Here is a 17,443-nt window from a genome sequence, read left to right as displayed (position 1 = left end):
CATTCAATAATTAGAGGCAGAACAAGGTGGAAACTAAACAGATTGCAGAAGGAATTTTGTACTTCCATGACTTCAGGTTGGCATCACCAATATGAACTGAGAACAGCTGATGCATAAAAATTGTTTTGGGGGGTAGTTATTGCTGCCACTGCCTAGTTAGAGATTAACAGTTTGTCTTCCAATACCTACAACTAATATTCATGTGCGACTTATTCTGATCTGCTGCTGCAGTAAAGTTTTGACACTGAAGTAACACATTCATGAATTTGATTAATTTTATTCACAAATCTTTATCTTCAAATGTGATACATATGAGATGAAATTAAGGCTGTTGGAATACAGTGCAATGAGAAGAAGAGAAATGGCAATAAAAACGTTTGCTAAATATCCATGATCATGTCTCATATTTCATAATGCATCTAAATTTAAGTAAAATTAGAGTTATTTATCAATCAACCATTCACATAGACAACACAGTAACTCTTAGTCAGGCAATTACAATGTCATAACTTTGGGTCCGCTGAGGGTGGCAGCAATCTGAAACAGAGAACAGTTGACATGAAGTGTTCTGAATAGTGTCGACTTTTAACAATCAGTACATGGTGGCCAGCGGCAACTTGCCACAGATCTTTACTATAGCTAGCCTGTTGGGAGCTAATGATGTACTAATTTATGTACATTATCAATAATTAATAATAAGATTGGTACGTATGTGGTCTGAGGTGCCACTCCACAATCCCAGTATTGGCTACTGAGTAGAAAAATTTGTTGACCATAGAGCTAACATGTCCGTAAAGAATACGGGATGCAAACCTCGGTGAGAAAAGTCGTGCTGACCATCTCATGGGGATGCCCAAAGTGTTGTCTTTTGTGATTATTTGGAAGGTCAGTGTACCATAAATAGAACCTACTACTGACATGTCGATGAGTAAATTAAAGCCAGCAATAGGAGAAAACCATGTTTTTAAAGGCCTAATTATGCAACACAACTATGCTTGCCCTCTTATTGCACATCTCATCAGAGAAACCATTGAAAAAACAGGTTAGGAGATACCACTTCTTTCTCCCTAAGCTTTGGCTCCCTTGGATCTTAATTTTTTTGCTGTTATCCCATCAGACATTATGTCTGTTTTTGCAAAATTTAATTTATTTATGCACCCTATTTTGCAGTTCCACCACACCATCTTCAGCCCCCTTGCCCAACATAAATTGGGAGGAATCTAGTGTGCAGTCATAAGAGGAGCCAATGTTAAATAACTGCTATCCACAGATCTCTTGTTTACATGACAGTATCCTTGTATTTATCAACCACAGGCACTGACTCCCCCGCTCCCAATAATTTAAGAGAACAAAATTGTTGGAATTTTTTTACTTTCCTTGTGTGACCATAGTTACCCTCAAAATACATTCAGTAATGAGTTAAAACAAATAATTATTACGGTAGTAAGCAGGTTAACTGAAAACAATTGAATCATGATGGTGTTAAGATGCTGCGAGCACACTTAAAATTTGTCCCGTTGCTCGAGCCTCTGGGTAAAGTCTGGCGCCGGCAGGCCAGCACTACGGCTGCGGCGACATCAAAAGAATTGGAGAAGAAGTGCCTGAAAAGCTCTGCCTCACGTCGCCTTTATACTTAGAGATATTACAATGCTGCAACTGTATAAAGCCCTCCCTGCTGTCACAGTCATGGACTGTGGAAGGTTTCGTTCAGTGCAGGCTGCAGACGCGTTTAGTGTTCTGACTTTAGTGTCTAGTGTTCTGACTTTAGTGTCTAGTGTTCTGACTTTAGTGTCTAGTGTTCTGACTTTAGTGTCTAGTGTTCTGACTTTAGTGTCTAGTGTTCTGACTTTAGTGTCTAGTGTTCTGACTTTAGTGTCTAGTGTTCTGACTTTAGTGTCTAGTGTTCTGACTTTAGTGTCTAGTGTTCTGACTTTAGTGTCTAGTGTTCTGACTTTAGTGTCTAGTGTTCTGACTTTAGTGTCTAGTGTTCTGACTTTAGTGTCTAGTGTTCTGACTTTAGTGTCTAGTGTTCTGACTTTAGTGTCTAGTGTTCTGACTTTAGTGTCTAGTGTTCTGACTTTAGTGTCTAGTGTTCTGACTTTAGTGTCTAGTGTTCTGACTTTAGTGTCTAGTGTTCTGACTTTAGTGTCTAGTGTTCTGACTTTAGTGTCTAGTGTTCTGACTTTAGTGTCTAGTGTTCTGACTTTAGTGTCTAGTGTTCTGACTTTAGTGTCTAGTGTTCTGACTTTAGTGTCTAGTGTTCTGACTTTAGTGTCTAGTGTTCTGACTTTAGTGTCTAGTGTTCTGACTTTAGTGTCTAGTGTTCTGACTTTAGTGTCTAGTGTTCTGACTTTAGTGTCTAGTGTTCTGACTTTAGTGTCTAGTGTTCTGACTTTAGTGTCTAGTGTTCTGACTTTAGTGTCTAGTGTTCTGACTTTAGTGTCTAGTGTTCTGACTTTAGTGTCTAGTGTTCTGACTTTAGTGTCTAGTGTTCTGACTTTAGTGTCTAGTGTTCTGACTTTAGTGTCTAGTGTTCTGACTTTAGTGTCTAGTGTTCTGACTTTAGTGTCTAGTGGACTATTTTGTGATACTATTTTATGATACTATTTTATTCGTTTACTTTACTCTCTTAGTGTATTGTGAATTAAGTTTGCAATGGATAAATTTGTTACCAAAAAAGTGTGCTTGTAAGTTAATGATACTGCAAGTTGACCTCCAACAATTACTGTGTCGTAAATTGCTTCATTGTCTTCAGGCGAGAACTGTTCACAGCCAAAACCTGGACAATACGGTAAGGGAAGATCATTTCAGAAATCTTGGTTGATCAAAGATACATGGCTAGAATCTGAAGCATCTACCAAAAAAAGTTTTTTTGCATAGCTTGCAGAGGCAGGTGCTAAAAATCTATTACAATTTTCTTCCAAAAAAGAAGATGCATTTACTTCTGTAGGGTTTTCTAATTTGAAAAAGGCTTTGGGAAAATTCCATCTTCATGAAAATATGTTTACTCATAAAGAAGGTGTTCTGAAACTAAATTGTATTGTTAACCAAAGTGTGGCCTCCTAATTGAATGAACAGTTAGATGGTGATATGAAGAAAGGCCGTTTAGCTCTTGAGACAATTTATACTAGCGTGCTATTTCTATGCTGACAACGACTACCAATTAGATGGCACGAAGATGTAAACTCAAATTTTTTTCAATTGTTGGAACTCCAAAAGAATGACGTACCTGAGTTAAAGATTGCTTAGGGCTTTCTAGTATGAGGGCATGTCCCGCAATATTCAAAATGAGATCATTGATCTACTAGGAAAGTCTGTGTTGAGAAAGGTATTGTCTTCAATCAAGAAGACCGAACATTTTTCTATTATGGTTGACGAAACAAATGATTCTTCGATTCATGTGTCATTTTGTATACTGTCGATGATTCCTTAATCATCAACAAAGACTTTATTGGCTTATACGAAATCCCCCATCACAAACTCTGTTTAGTATTTTAAGATGTTTTTGCTCATCTTGATTTGTCAGTGGATAACTTAAGCAGACAGTGCCATGATGGTGCCTCGAATATGAGAGTTAAGTTCAAAGGACTAAAGATGTTAGTTTTGGATATACAACCAAAATTGCGTTATGTGCACTGCACTTCTTACAATTTAGACTAGGTAGTTGCAGACAGTCTCTGCCATCTTATGTCTATGAGGGATATTATTGGTTTCGTCCAGGGTTTAATAAACACTGTAAGGGAATCCAACAAAAGGATGGGACTTTTCAGAAGCATACGCTGTGAAAGCGCCATCGACCAAACTGTCTACTACGACCCCTTTGCCCAACTCGATGGACTATGCGAGCTTCTAGTATCTTGAGAATATTAAACTTTGAAGAACTTTTAGAGTTTTCTGAAACATTTTCTGCAGAGGACAAAAGAGGCAGGTTCAAATGTGCAGGCTACATTGAGTGAGTGTTACAATTCAAGACTTATTTCTTTTTACGTCTTTATTGCCATGCAGTGAATCCAGTAGAGGATGTAAATGGAAAAAATTCAATGCCCTCTTGTAAGTGTTGCTGATCTGGAAAAAATATGAGGACTTGATTTGTATATTGATTGGAAGGCTTGATAGTTTTGAACACTTTTTGGAATTGTGTTTAAAAGAAAAACTCCACAAGTTGATGATCCTTCACTTCCTTGGAACCGAAGTATACCAAAGTAGAAAGAAAGCAATGAAGCCAGCTCACCACACACTTTCAAAACCCCAAAGGAATACTACAAAGCTATTTAAATTGAAGTCTGTGAAATGTAGTCTTGAGTTACTGAACAGTTTGCTTCAACTGGACTCACACAGATCATTGCAGTTTAACAAGAGTGCTTGCTTTTAGTAAACAGAGGTGGAAAAAAAATTTGGAAAAATAGAGTTTTTCAAAAATGACCTAGACAATGAGACACTGTGCTTAAACTTGAATATGTTAGTCAATATCGCGACTAAGAAACAACTGGTCTTAAAAAACATGCGTGATGTAAGAAAGTACATTACACAAGAGCCTGCAGTTGGAGAAATGTTATGTGAAGTAATGAAGTGCATTAAGCTTTTCCAAGTAGTTCGTCACGACAGCAACAGCAGAATGGTCATTTAGCACCCTTAGATGTCTGAATCGTATCTCTGATCAACAATGGGACAGAAGCGATTGAACAACTTGGCTGTTCTTCATGCCCACCGAGATGGTTTGGATGAATTGGATATTCCGACCAGTCATAAACTACTTCATATTCAATAATACAGTCAGACGGTTGACATTTGCACCTTTCTACAGACACTCGAGCCCTAATAATGGCATTTAGAGCAATATTAAAAATCTTTATAAAATGGAGAATTAAATACATACACAATGTTAACTTTTCAGTTTCAAAATATTAGTACTAGTTCAGTACTGTATTACTATATTAATATAGTACTATATAAGTTACTTTCAAATACTTAAATATTTTTAGGACGTAAGGTCCAGCTAAAACCCGCTATTTACATACTTTTTGACTGAAAGTATTAGGCATACTGTATTAACTTTATTAACTGTACTAAAGCATTAACCTTGAGAAGATATTGTTTTTATTTAATGAACCCTGAGCCTTATTCAAAGTAAGGTTAAATTAGCTATTTCACCTATTAAAGTGCTCTTACTGTGCGACAGCAATATTTTGTTTCATTCTTTTAATGATAGTTTAGGATTTATTTAAATATAATTTCAGTCTTTTCAGAACTTTATATTCACTGCTCTGTAATAGTCTATAAGCATGATTATTACTGTAAATTGAATTAGCTTTTTACGAAAATACTGTGCGTGTTTGTTTTTTCTTTTTTCAAAGCCAAAAAATGTAAGGCTTGTCGAGTTATTGAGAGTCCAGTTTTTGGAGTTATAATGTTGATCATATGACTCTAAAATGCTTAAACTTTAAAACTCACTATTTTTCATCTAAAATTTAGGAAATTTCATGGGGCAAGACCCCCCAGTATGGGCCCCCCAATATATTTAATATTTTTTTTATAAGTCGGCGCCCTAGTTATCAACCAAAAACCCCCCCAGGACAACATTCAAACCAGACTGTTGTCTTGACCATCATTGGTTGATGAACAAACGGATAGTGTCCTGTAGAGATCTATGGACGTTGCTTATTATTGGCTCCTGTTATGTGTGCACACAAAATTGGATTCCTGCCAATTCATGTTTGTCAAGGGGCCTGAAGATTGTGTAGTGGAACACCAAAATTGGTTGTGTAAATAAACTATAGGCAAAAGAGAGTTGAAAGTGTTCAGATTTTCATTTCATGTTGAACAGTCCTTGTAACCATTTATTACAAGGATAGACATACAAAGACTTTTTACATAAAGTGTAAGGTAACCCATTCGTTGGTGGGAAAAGTGTGTTAATATTGGTGGGGATTATGATAAGTAGTAAAAGTCTCATTTTGTAAAAATATTTTTTTACATGACATTGCCTCTTTAATTGTTGAATGTCTCTTGTAATTTTGTAAGTTTCTGGGAAGTTCCACAACCCTTATTGTTCATTCCTGATTTGTTAAAAATGGTCCATATGTATGTACTCTCTCTCAAGCCTCGGTTCTCACTCCCTCCTTCCCCAAAACTGATGCCTTGTTAGATACACTAATACTAATTTCCATTTTTTGCTAGCTGTGCTTACTACTGCTTTGAAGAGATCATAATGTTGACCTAAGGTGTCAAAGATATGCAGGATGTCACTACTTGTGCATATCAGATTATTAAACATCTTTTTTAGATATCAGTAAAATTATTTCTAAACATTTATGCTAATGTGTTTCAGGTTTTCTTCTAAATGTATATTTTCACATGTTATTTTAAGTTTTATGTAGAAATGCACTACTTACTTTGTGGTAAATAAAACATTTAGCCCTCATTAAACAAGTTGTTAATGTGGAAACACAATGTAAAACTTCCACTTTGGCCTTAAGGATAAAAGTGATTCAATTGAATACCATAAGTGCTATAATATTTTTAATAGTAACATTAAACCAGAAATTTATGTGCCTTTTTAGACAGTCTCCCTGACATTAAATGGACATATTCCACTACTTTGGAAGTGCATACATACAGCGATGAAAGAATTCTTTTGGTCATCTGTGTAGCCAATCAGGAACTGCATTTTTCACTTCTTCATCCCCCAAGGGGCTTACCAATCATTGGTGAGCACATAATAGGTTACCTCAGGGGCCCAGCCTTTGTAGCTCTGCTCCTCTTTCTATGCTGCAAACCTACACTTAAACTTCCTCTTACCTCCTCTGACTTTCTGTTGGATGGTCCTTTTGGTGCAGACCCTGCCTGGACTTATTTTAGTTTCGTTTTCTTGTTCCACTATTGGCACTACCTTTTCCCAATTTTACGGAAGTGAGTGTTGTGCTGCAGGGAAGGTAGCCCACTGTGGTGTATCCTCAATCTCTGCCCACTTCCATGCTGGCACCCTTGCTTCCTGTTGTTGTACTCCGAAAACCCAGCACGGTAGCCAACCTGTTGATGGGAGTGGGGGGGCTGTCGTCAAGCACCTGCACGGTGGTTGCTCCCTGACCATGTGGGGATCACACTGTTGGTACCTGCACTACATATTCTCCATGTACACTATGGAGTATGTGCCCATCATGACGGGGGCACAGGGACTTCCGGCAAGGGCTTGCTGGCCAGTTAACCATTGCTGTGGCTGGATGACATCCATGGGGAGAGCTCCTGTACAGAGGGTGACATCATGGCGGATAGTTCATTCATGAAGCAACTTAAACTTTCTCCTGATGGTGGTCGCACAGACCCAGCAATCTCTTTACTTGGAATGATCTCGTATGATGCCACTAAGTACAACCCCAATGTGTCCGTCTCCCTGGCCACACCGTGAGAGCAACACAGGACTAGACAATGCGGAACAAAATCCCCCCCCGCTCAATACCTGGTCTGTGCCAGGACCAACAGGGACACCTTTTTGGCCACAAAGCCTTTATTTTTTGTTGAACATGTTAAGGGGAGATACAGGGAAGTTGCAGCCATATCTAAGATGAAGTGTGTTATATCCTGCCCAGTCACAAGTGCTGCTCTCTTGTGAAAATTTGGGCGAAATTCCCACGACTGCCCCACCCCCCCTAAGAATCTCAGTATGATCCATGGTGTCATCTTACACTGTGGTCTGCTTTTGCAATCTGCTAATGATCTTTGGGCCAACTTCGAGCAATGGGTTGTGCACTTCATCCGTCATACCCATAGATAACCAAAGGAAAACAAATTGCTACCACAGCCTTTGGTGGTGATACATTGCCTGAAAAGGTCAAGGTTGTGGTTCTCTGGTGTGATTTGCAACCCTACCTTCCTTCCTCCTATGAAGTGCTGCAGGCATCTGAAGTTAAGACATAAGTCTTCCCATTGCACCGCCACTCCTGTCTGCAGGGATTGTGGACATCCTCTACACGTGAATTTTCCTTGTGCTCCTCCCCACATCAGTGTAAACTGTGGCAAGCTTCATTCTCGCTGTTCACCAGATTGCTCCATTTTTAAGTGTGAAATGAAAATCCAAGATGATAAGCCCTTGGGGAAGCTTACATATAAAGGGGCAAGTAGAAAAGTATGTGCTTCCTAATCCTATACAAATGACACAATCTTACAGTACAGCTGCAACATCACTGCATTCTGTCAATGGTGCTTCCCTCTGTTGCACCTCTTACAGTGAGCCCTGAGAGCTGCCATCAAGTTACCTGCCCCCTCCCCCTCCCCAGGTGATTGAGCCCCCCTTCTGATGCTTCCACCGTACCCACTTCGGAAGCATTGGCCAGGGACACCGTTCTCCATAATCCAGGTGGAGGTGCCTCAGCATCCTCTGGCTACAGAGGGAAGAGGTCCCTCAGAACTCTTCCTTACATAGTTCGTGCTGGTCCACAGACACAGCAGCCAATGTTTGAAGGAACCTCAGACTGCGGGCTGTTGGACTTCTTGTCCCTGATACCCATTCAGGGAAACCTTCTCAGTCCTTGTATAGGGAGGAGGAGGAGGAGGAGGAGGAAAAGGAAAAGGAAAAGGATAAAAAGAAGTCCTCCCAAGACAAAGGAAACTCTGGGGTCCCCCATGTCACCGGACTCTGCATGTACTACTCCTGTGCCCAAGGTGGAGATCCCTGTGGTCCCTGAGGCACCAGAGCACCCCCCATGCAGTGTGCCACAGAACTTCTGCCAGTGGTTCCCTGACATCTAAAATCTCAGCTGGCAACACCACATGAGCGTGGGTAATAGCCTGCCCCCCCCCCCCCCCCTTTCGCCATTTCCTGTCAGTCGGATCCTCCAGTGGAATTATGATGGGTTATTCCACCACCTGGACAGCTTTTAAGCATGAACCTTGCATTCTATATTGCCATCCAGGAAACATTGTCTCCATGAACTCGGATCGCTTTCCTTTGTGGCTACCAAGGTTATTTTAATAATTGTACTGACTATGAGAGGATATAAGATAGAGTTTGTATGTTACGTGCTGGACTCTATATACAGTGGCCTCGTGCTGCATTGTTGGAGACTGTGGCTGTTAGGGTATGGGCACATCAGGGTTTTACCATCTATAATGTTTATCTTCCCCACCTTTCCTAGACTTGGGTGACTTCAATGCCCATAACCTTTTGTGGGGTGGAACATTGATCACTGGCCGTGGTAAAGACATTGAAACATTACTGACGCAGTTCGATATTTACCTCTTGAACTCGGGTACCCCCACACACTTCATTGCGGCACATGGAACTTACTCAGCCATTGATATTTTCTTTTGCAGTTCTGGTCTACTACGATCTGTCCACTGGAGGGTCCACGATGACATGTGGTAGTGACCACTTTCGATCTTCCTGTCCCTCTCTCCATCAGCACTGCTCCCCCGAATGCCTGTCCAGTTGGGTTCTCTGTAAATCTGTCTGGTATGGGTTCACCTCTGCTGTTGCCCTTAGCTCCCATTGCAAGGCAATATCGGTGCATCTTTTTAGCATACAATGGCAGCCAACCAATCCTTCCCCTCTTTCTTGGGATCCTCCCCCCTCCCCACCCTCCCCAGATTGGTCTGCCCTGATCTCCCCAAACAGGGCCATTTAAGAGACCATTGTCATGTGGCCGTCTTCCCTGCACGCTTCTCGCAGGGAATCCACCGTCCTTTACAGATGCTGCATTGGCCACCCTTGGCTGACCAATGACCACATCCTCAACCCCCTCCCTCCAGTGGCTCATCACTGTTTGTTGTGTTAGTGCTTGGCTACCACGGGCCCCTAGCCAGCATTTTTTCCCCTTCCGTGCTGCATGTATATCCCTTGGGGAACGTGTAGGGTGTTATTGGGAATGTTCTGCATTGTCTGTCTGCTGACGTAATAACAGCCTCACCTTTGTTTTTTGTTCCTTTTTCCTTCCTTCCATTGTCCTCTCATTTCTCTGCTTTGGCATTTGATGTTTGTCTTTTTCTTCTTCCTCCCTGTGCAGTCCTGAAGGCCAGCCCATACGTCTGAAGTGTAACAGGTGACTGGGTAACGCGTAATTCCCAGCCTTGGGTTGACAGGTAGGGTTCGCAAGTACCCCTGTTACAGGCCAGGCCCAGGGAGGCATGATTGCCTGAGCTGCAACCTTCTCAAATTACTGATCGGTCCCAGTGTCGGGTGTTCAGGTGTGACCAGAGGTGTGAATAATCACCTAAGGCGGATGCACTCCCTTATGTAGGGGCCCCCAGTTGGAAGGAGCCATCGGAGATGTTGGCAGTCATGAGAGATTTTCTCACAATGAGTCAATCATTTTCCGAATCAACATCTAAGAAATGTAAACATAATGAGGCTATTGATTCATAGACCCTTTCCGCTGTGCTATGGTTCCTCATGTACTGAACACGATTAGTCCTTTGCCACAATAAATCCTTTAATTTTTCAGAAAGGTGTTGATGCAGTTTCTGGCCCATGAAATCCTGCTGTCATTTGCAGAATAGTACTTTGCTTTAGGAGACTTCCTCTGATTCTTAAGCACAACTACTGCCTGCTGCCTCTCTTCTTCACAGCTACCATGTTCGTGTCAAGGCCTATAGAATTTTGAATTATTCCCTTGGTATAATTTACACCAGGCTGCTAGGCTTTCTAACCGAGGCCAAAATCCAGTCTTGCCTCTCTGATCAGAGTGTCATTGACATCCATTGTGTAATGAACCAGCCAAATGGGTAACCTGTGGTAGGGATGCGCATGAGGGCAATTGTCCGCCTCCTCCACCCCACTGTCAGCTGCAATGGCAGCCATGCCGCCACCTCTCAGGATTATCTCGTGTATCTTGATGAGCGGGCTGTCCAAGAGATCTGGGTGAAGGAAAAAGTACCTTACTCAGTCGCTCACAAGTTACTGGCTAGACGCAAAACCTGCATTCTCCTGTCTTGCGCTTATAGTTCTGTTCTTGTTACCCCCTTGCTCCATGAAGGACATGACCATGCAAACATACGACCTCCAATTCAGCTCTGAGGTTGTGAAATTGTCCAGTGTCAAGGTAGCATCATCATCACCCCGTCCAGCTGTGCAACAACTCGTCAAACTCTCGCCTCAAGGGGTGGAGCCACCAGCTACAAAACCGGTAGGCTGGAAAGGACAGGAGGAATACTTCTGTGAACACTCCCTCCATCCCTCCAGGCAAACAACACCCAAGTCTTCCTCTAATCAGAAAAGATCAAATAAGTCCACCAAAGGCAAATGGTCTTCCCCTTCACCAATTTGAAGATCCTCTCCTACGGTGTTGCCAAATGATACCTAAGCCCGACTGCCCTCCATGCCGCTGGTGCGCACCACCAACCGTTTTTTAGTGTCGGTCTCCAAAGACCGATTACATCAGCAAGCTGATGCTTCTGTGGACCCCATGGAGCAGGATCCTCCTGCTTCTGTGCCCTGTAGTAGCAACTCTTCACCGGCTGTCACTCTGCAACTGCCGAGATGACACACCACATCTCTTCCTCATGACTCTCCTCCATTGGAACATTTGTGGCCTTTGGTCCCACAAAGAGGATTTACGGCTGCTTTTAGCATCACAGAGCCCCCTTGTACTCTGCCTTCAGGAAACGAAATTGTGCCCTCACGACCACTTTGAGCTTTCAAATTTCTTATCAATTCTTTTGATATTCCCAATGAGGTCGGCATTCCACCTCATGAGGGTGTCATGCTGCTCATACGGTTCACTAGTTCTTTTAACAGTTCCACCCCGTCCTCTGTGATGTGCACCAACCTCAGACTGCTCCTTGGGACCATGAGCCATTTCCCAGTTTCCGGCCTTACAGTAGCAGACGATGTTGTGAACCCTATTGGTATATCCCACACCTTGGGCCGCCATTTTGCAGAAATTTCTAGATCTTCCCACTATCACCCTGCCTTCTTCCATCAGAAACGAGCAGAGATGGCTCAGCCAATACCCTTCTCTTCTGTGAGTCATGAGTGCTAAAATGCCACCTTTACTATGAGGGTCCTAGATCATGCTCTCCATTCATCCTGATCCTCTGCCCTAGGGCCAGACGCCATACACATTCAGATGTTTCTCTTGTGGGCAAGCACTTCCTGCTTAACACGTACAACCACATCTGGACAGAGGCACATTTTCTGGACGCTGTCGTGAAACCACTGTCATATCCATACCTAAGCTCAGTAAGGACAAAAACCTTCCTTCTAGCTACCATCCCATTTCTCTTATCAGCTGCATTTGCTAGGTGATGTAATGAACAATTCATGCCCGGCTGGTATGGTGGCTCGAGTCTCGCAATTTACTGATGAATGCACAGTATGGATTTTGAGCATGGCATTCTGCAGTTGACCATCTTGTTACTTTGTGCATCCATGTCATGAATGGTTTACTGCAGAAATCCCTGTCTGTAACCGTGTTTTTTGATCTGGAGAAGGCCTTAGACACCTGCTGGAGAATTGGTATCCTCTGTACTCTTTACACGTGGGGCTTCTGTGGTCGCCTGCCCTCTTTCCTTCAGGCATTTTTAAATGACAGAGTTTTCAAGGTGTGCTTTTTGTGTGTGTGTGTGTGTGTGTGTTTGTGTGTGTGTGTGTGTGTGTTTGTGTGTGTGTGTGTGTTTGTGTGTGTGTGTGTTTGTGTGTGAGTGTGTGTTTGTGTGTGTGTGTGTGTGTGTGTGTTTGTGTTTGTGTGTGTGCTTGTGTGTGTGCTTGTTTGTGTGTGTGTTTGTGTGTGTGTTTGTGTTTGTGTGTGTGCTTGTGTGTGTGTGTGTGTTTGTGTGTGTGCTTGTGTGTGTGTGTGCTTGTGTGTGTGTGTGTGTTTGTGTGTGTGTGCGCGTGTGTGTGTGTGTGTGCTTGTGCTTGTGCTTGTGTGTGTGTGTGTGTGTGCTTGTGCTTGTGTGTGTGTGTGTGTGTGCGTGTGTGCTTGTGTGTGTGTTCTGCAATGTTGGACTCCTTTATCCAGGAAAACGGTGTTCCTTAGGGTTCCATCCTGAGTGTCATCTTCTTTGCTATCACCATTAACCCTATAATAGCCTTTCTCCTACCGGACATCACCAGCTCCCTTTTTGTGGATGATTTTGCCATCTATTGCAGTTGTCCATGGACCTGTCTCACTGAGCAGCGTCTCCAGCGATGTCTTGATGGTTTTTACTCCTGGAGCATTGACAATTGCTTTTTATTTTTCCCTGACTAAATCATCCATATGAATTTCTGGTGACGCAGTCCTCCCATGTGTCTTACCTGACAGCCCATCGTACACAGTTTCTCAATGTCCTACGTGTCCTTCCTGGGGTGCTGGTCGAACCACCCTCCTCCATTTGTATCGGTGTCTTGTCCATTTGAGACTTGACTATGGGTGCTTTGTTTATGCATCTGCACATCCATCCCTCTTACACAGTCCCAACACTATCTACCACCACAGTTTCACAACCTTCACTTGGAACTTCGTGTAGTACCTTTTTACACACTGATGGCTCTCGTACTGTCTGTGGGGACGGATCTTCCTTCTTCATTGGCACCTGTGTCTTTCGTTATCGGTTTCCGGCACACTGCTCAGTATTTACAGCTGAGCTCTTCACTCTGTATCAGGCCACGGAGAACACCTGGCGATACAGCCTTTTGCATTGTGTCCTCTGCTCAGACTCATTTATGTGTACACCAACCATCCCTTAGTGCAATGGGCCCAGGAAAATGGTCACTTGCTCACTCTTGGTGGAGGCAGTGTGATGTTTCTGTGGGTTGCCGGTCATGTCAGTCTGCCAAGAAATGAGGCTGCTGCTCAGGCTGCAGTCGTTGTACCTCAGCCCACGAGTGCCTGATTTCCTTCTGATGATCTGCGTGTTGCTGTCTGTCTGGTGTCCCATTGGTATTTTCAGTGGTCCTCCCTTCATGGAAATAAGCTCTGGCTTATTGAGCCTCTCCCAGCGACTTGGACAACCTCCTTTTGGCCCTCCCACCAGAGGGAGGTCATTTTAACTAGGCTGCGTATTGGGCACTGCCTTTTTAGCCATTGTCATTTGCTAAATGGCACTACCCCACCACTTAGTGCACATTGTGCCCAAGTTTTAACTAACCTCCACTTCCTGGTGGAATGCCCCTTTTTTAACTGTTTACGTTGCCACTTGGGTTTGCTGTCTGTTATCAGCTGTCTTAGCAAGTGATGTGCTGGCTGTTGACCGCATGTCACTTTTTATCCACCAAAACAATATGGCGAAGGCCATGTAATTTTTAGTTTTGGACTTCTGTTTGTGTATGGTGTCTTTTTTAGCTCTTTTTTCCACGTGCCTGATTTCAGGTGTCTTCTGTTATCTACATTGGGACTGATGCATAGTAGCTTAGTCGTTTTTGAACGTCTCTCTGTCTTTGGGTTCTATAATTTTGACTTGGGTGTGTATGCTCCAGTTGTTTTTGCGCCTTAAAGCAAAGCAAAGCAAAGCAAAACAAAACAAAACAAAACAAATATACATTCTCAGATGTAAGGATCCCCCTCACTGCCAGTATAGAGCTCACCTGATGTGACCCACTTACTCGTAGAGTACCCTAATGACACTCTCTCTGGTACTAGCAGAGGATGCCAATTCACCTGACCTGGTCTTGAATTTTACTGCTGAAGGTGTTTTCTATTCAGTCCTGTAAGGTAGGGATTTTTGGGCTTCATTGGCCACCTGAGGGGCTGATGGGACACCCCTTTCCACCCTACCCCTCACGCGGCGGGGGGGGGATACTTTGGTGGCACATGGTGAGTGGCCCAGCCTGGCCTCTACCTTCCACCTTTTTATTCACTTTCATTTCTTTGTTTTAATTTATCTTCACTGATTTTTTTTACGTATTTGTGCTTCCTTTTTTATGGGCTTTTATCTCCGTTTTTATTGTGTTAGTTACACGTAGGCTTTCCAGGATTAGCCTTTTGCCTCCTTCCCTTGAGGACTACTCCTGGTTTTCTACTTAATGGATGAAGAGACTGATGACCTCACAGTTTAGTCCCTTTCACTCCAAACCAGCCAGTGTCATCTGTTTGTCACCTATGAAATGTCTCCCATTGATTCCTTGTGAGTACACTGAACAGGTAAGTCACTAAGAGTGAGGTCTGGTGAATGAGGTGGCTGTATCATACATTCAAATTTATTTTCCTTAATAGTCTTTACTGTCTTATGGACTGTATGCGATCAGGCATTGTCATGGTGTAGCAATACTCCTGAAGTGGGAAGCCTTTGTCATTCACTGCTGATTGCAAGGTGAAGTTGTTTTTTCAGCATGTCTGAATATGAAGTACTGGTTATTGTTACTGCTTACTGCTCTATTCACGTAAAGCTCACCAATTACTCCATTTGCATCCCAGAATAGAATGACCCTGACTCCAGTATACAGTTGAAAGCAGATATATTTTTTTAATTTTTTTATTTTATTTTATTTTTTTTGCGATAGTGGACCCAAATCTTATTGCTAGTAACAATTTTTTGCATCATCTTTGAAGAAATGATCGAAAAGTTCTTCACTGGCATCAAGATGATGATCTTTCAGTTTGTCAGTCAGCTTATGTGGCATCCATCTTGATAATACATTGAGGTGCAGTACATGGTGAACAATGTTATATTCTGAACCAGTATTCACCTTCAAACTTGAATGGCTATTTCCTTCATACTTATGCATATGTTCTCTTTTGCAAGCGCCTCTGCTAATGCAATGTTCTCGTCCATCACTATGCGGTTAGTGTGCCCTAATCTTGGAAAATCCTCCACAGAAAATATTACTTTTAAACTTTCTACTACATTTGCACACTTGCTCCAATGACAAGCACAAAGCACAGTACTGCGCTCTCATTCTGCGATGAATTGATGTGACATTTTAACTGCACAAAAAATGCAACAGAGATTGCTGCTCAGTTGTGGTGTATGATGACAGTGGGGCAGCTATCTTATGGATGCTGCTGCCTTGTCCTGCATTGTAGAATCACTCTGCCACCTGTCTGTCACTTTCTGAACGTCAAGAAGCATTGCTGCCATCTACCAACTCATCGCACAACTTTTTGAAATTTATGGAACTTGGATTTTCATTTGAATCACCCTTGTATTGTACTTGTAATGTATGATTCCATATCAAAAGTGATGTATGCATTTAGAAATAGGAGCTATAGAATTCCACATATTTTGCAGAACCCAATGAGTGTGCCAATACCACCACCTCCGCCTCCACATATAACGTCACGATTCCCAGAAGAAGATTCTGAAGCCCTATCTGCAATGCTGTTGTCCTGGTATATGAGTGGTTTTCATACAGGTAATAGTAAAAAGTATAAATATATCGTCAGTTAATCATTACAATGAAAAATTTCTTAACTACTTTATCTTAACTTAATAAGTAGTGTTTTTTTTATGCAATGTGTCTTAATGTACCACAATTACAGATGTATCGTTGTCTCCCTGTGTATAGGCAGACAGGTGTATAAGTATGATACTTAATTTCCCTTCCTCAAAGCATTTTGCTGAGGATAAGCAGAAAGTATCAAAACTTAACATCAAAATAAAAAGATAACAGAATTGAGTATGTTCCTACTGGAGAAATTTAGAAGTTAGAATCTTAGAATAGATGGTCAAGAATATTCACTTCCAGTGTGCAACTTCACTCAGGATAACTGCTACAACATTGTTCTTGCTCGTGAAATAAAAAGCTGTAATAATTTCAGGGTGAGCTTAAGAATCATTCCATAATAGCTTGTTTAACAACAAAATCTTGACAGCACATAGTGACTAGGGTGGTCATAGAAACATTAAAGAGGAGCTATATATCCAGCCGTGCTGAGAATAAAAACGAAGTAATGATATTATTTGGTTTCAGTAATTTGTGAGAACATTTCTCATGGAGAAAGTGGTCTGGCTACAAGTACATTAAAATGGATTCAAAATAGTCTTGACTGCAATAAGTGTTTTATTGTGGTAGAGACTTTTTAATAACTTTTTAAATTATTGTTTTGCTTACAGTTCACCTAATGGTCATTTGTGCTGACTAGTTTGTAGGTCTTAATCCTTTGACAGCTGCAGATGCCATGTTGATTACAAAGTTATCATTGCCTAATCTGGATACCTGTCTTGTATGCCTCGCATTTGGGCCATCACAATCAGTGTGCCTCAGCCAGTATTGAATGTTTCCATGGTATTAGCAGTGATGACTTGTTCCTGGATTTTCTTTCACTGCCAAAACAGAATAGATTCTGTGGGTGCAAAAAGTTCATGCAGAGAATTATTGTCCTTCGATGTGTGTCGATAAGTTATTTATCACACGGGAAAACTCAGAATTGTCAGAATGACTTGTTGAGTATGAATTACGTCTTCTAACAATTTTATATGAGTGTAGTGACCCATGACAAAAGTTACCCACCATACATTCATTTCAGTTATTCCTTGTTCCTTTTGTGAAATCTGGTTATGGCAACTTATGTTCTGTGTGAAATACTTAATG

General features: G+C 41.9%; 1 protein-coding gene across 1 annotated transcript in view; it reads left to right on the top strand.

Moving 5' to 3' along the window:
- Positions 1–17,443, top strand: part of LOC126282219 (survival motor neuron protein) — a 108,284-nt gene that overhangs the window by 89,004 nt on the left and 1,837 nt on the right. The window contains exon 6 of the mRNA XM_049981766.1: positions 16,141–16,264. Within this exon, the coding sequence (XP_049837723.1) occupies positions 16,141–16,264 (124 nt within the window). The remainder of the gene's footprint in view (positions 1–16,140; positions 16,265–17,443) is intronic.

The sequence above is a fragment of the Schistocerca gregaria genome, chromosome 7 (assembly GCF_023897955.1).
Source record: "Schistocerca gregaria isolate iqSchGreg1 chromosome 7, iqSchGreg1.2, whole genome shotgun sequence".
Lineage (NCBI taxonomy): Eukaryota > Metazoa > Arthropoda > Insecta > Orthoptera > Acrididae > Schistocerca > Schistocerca gregaria.
Note: the sequence above shows the minus strand (reverse complement) of the source record. Positions and strands in the feature narration are given on the sequence as shown.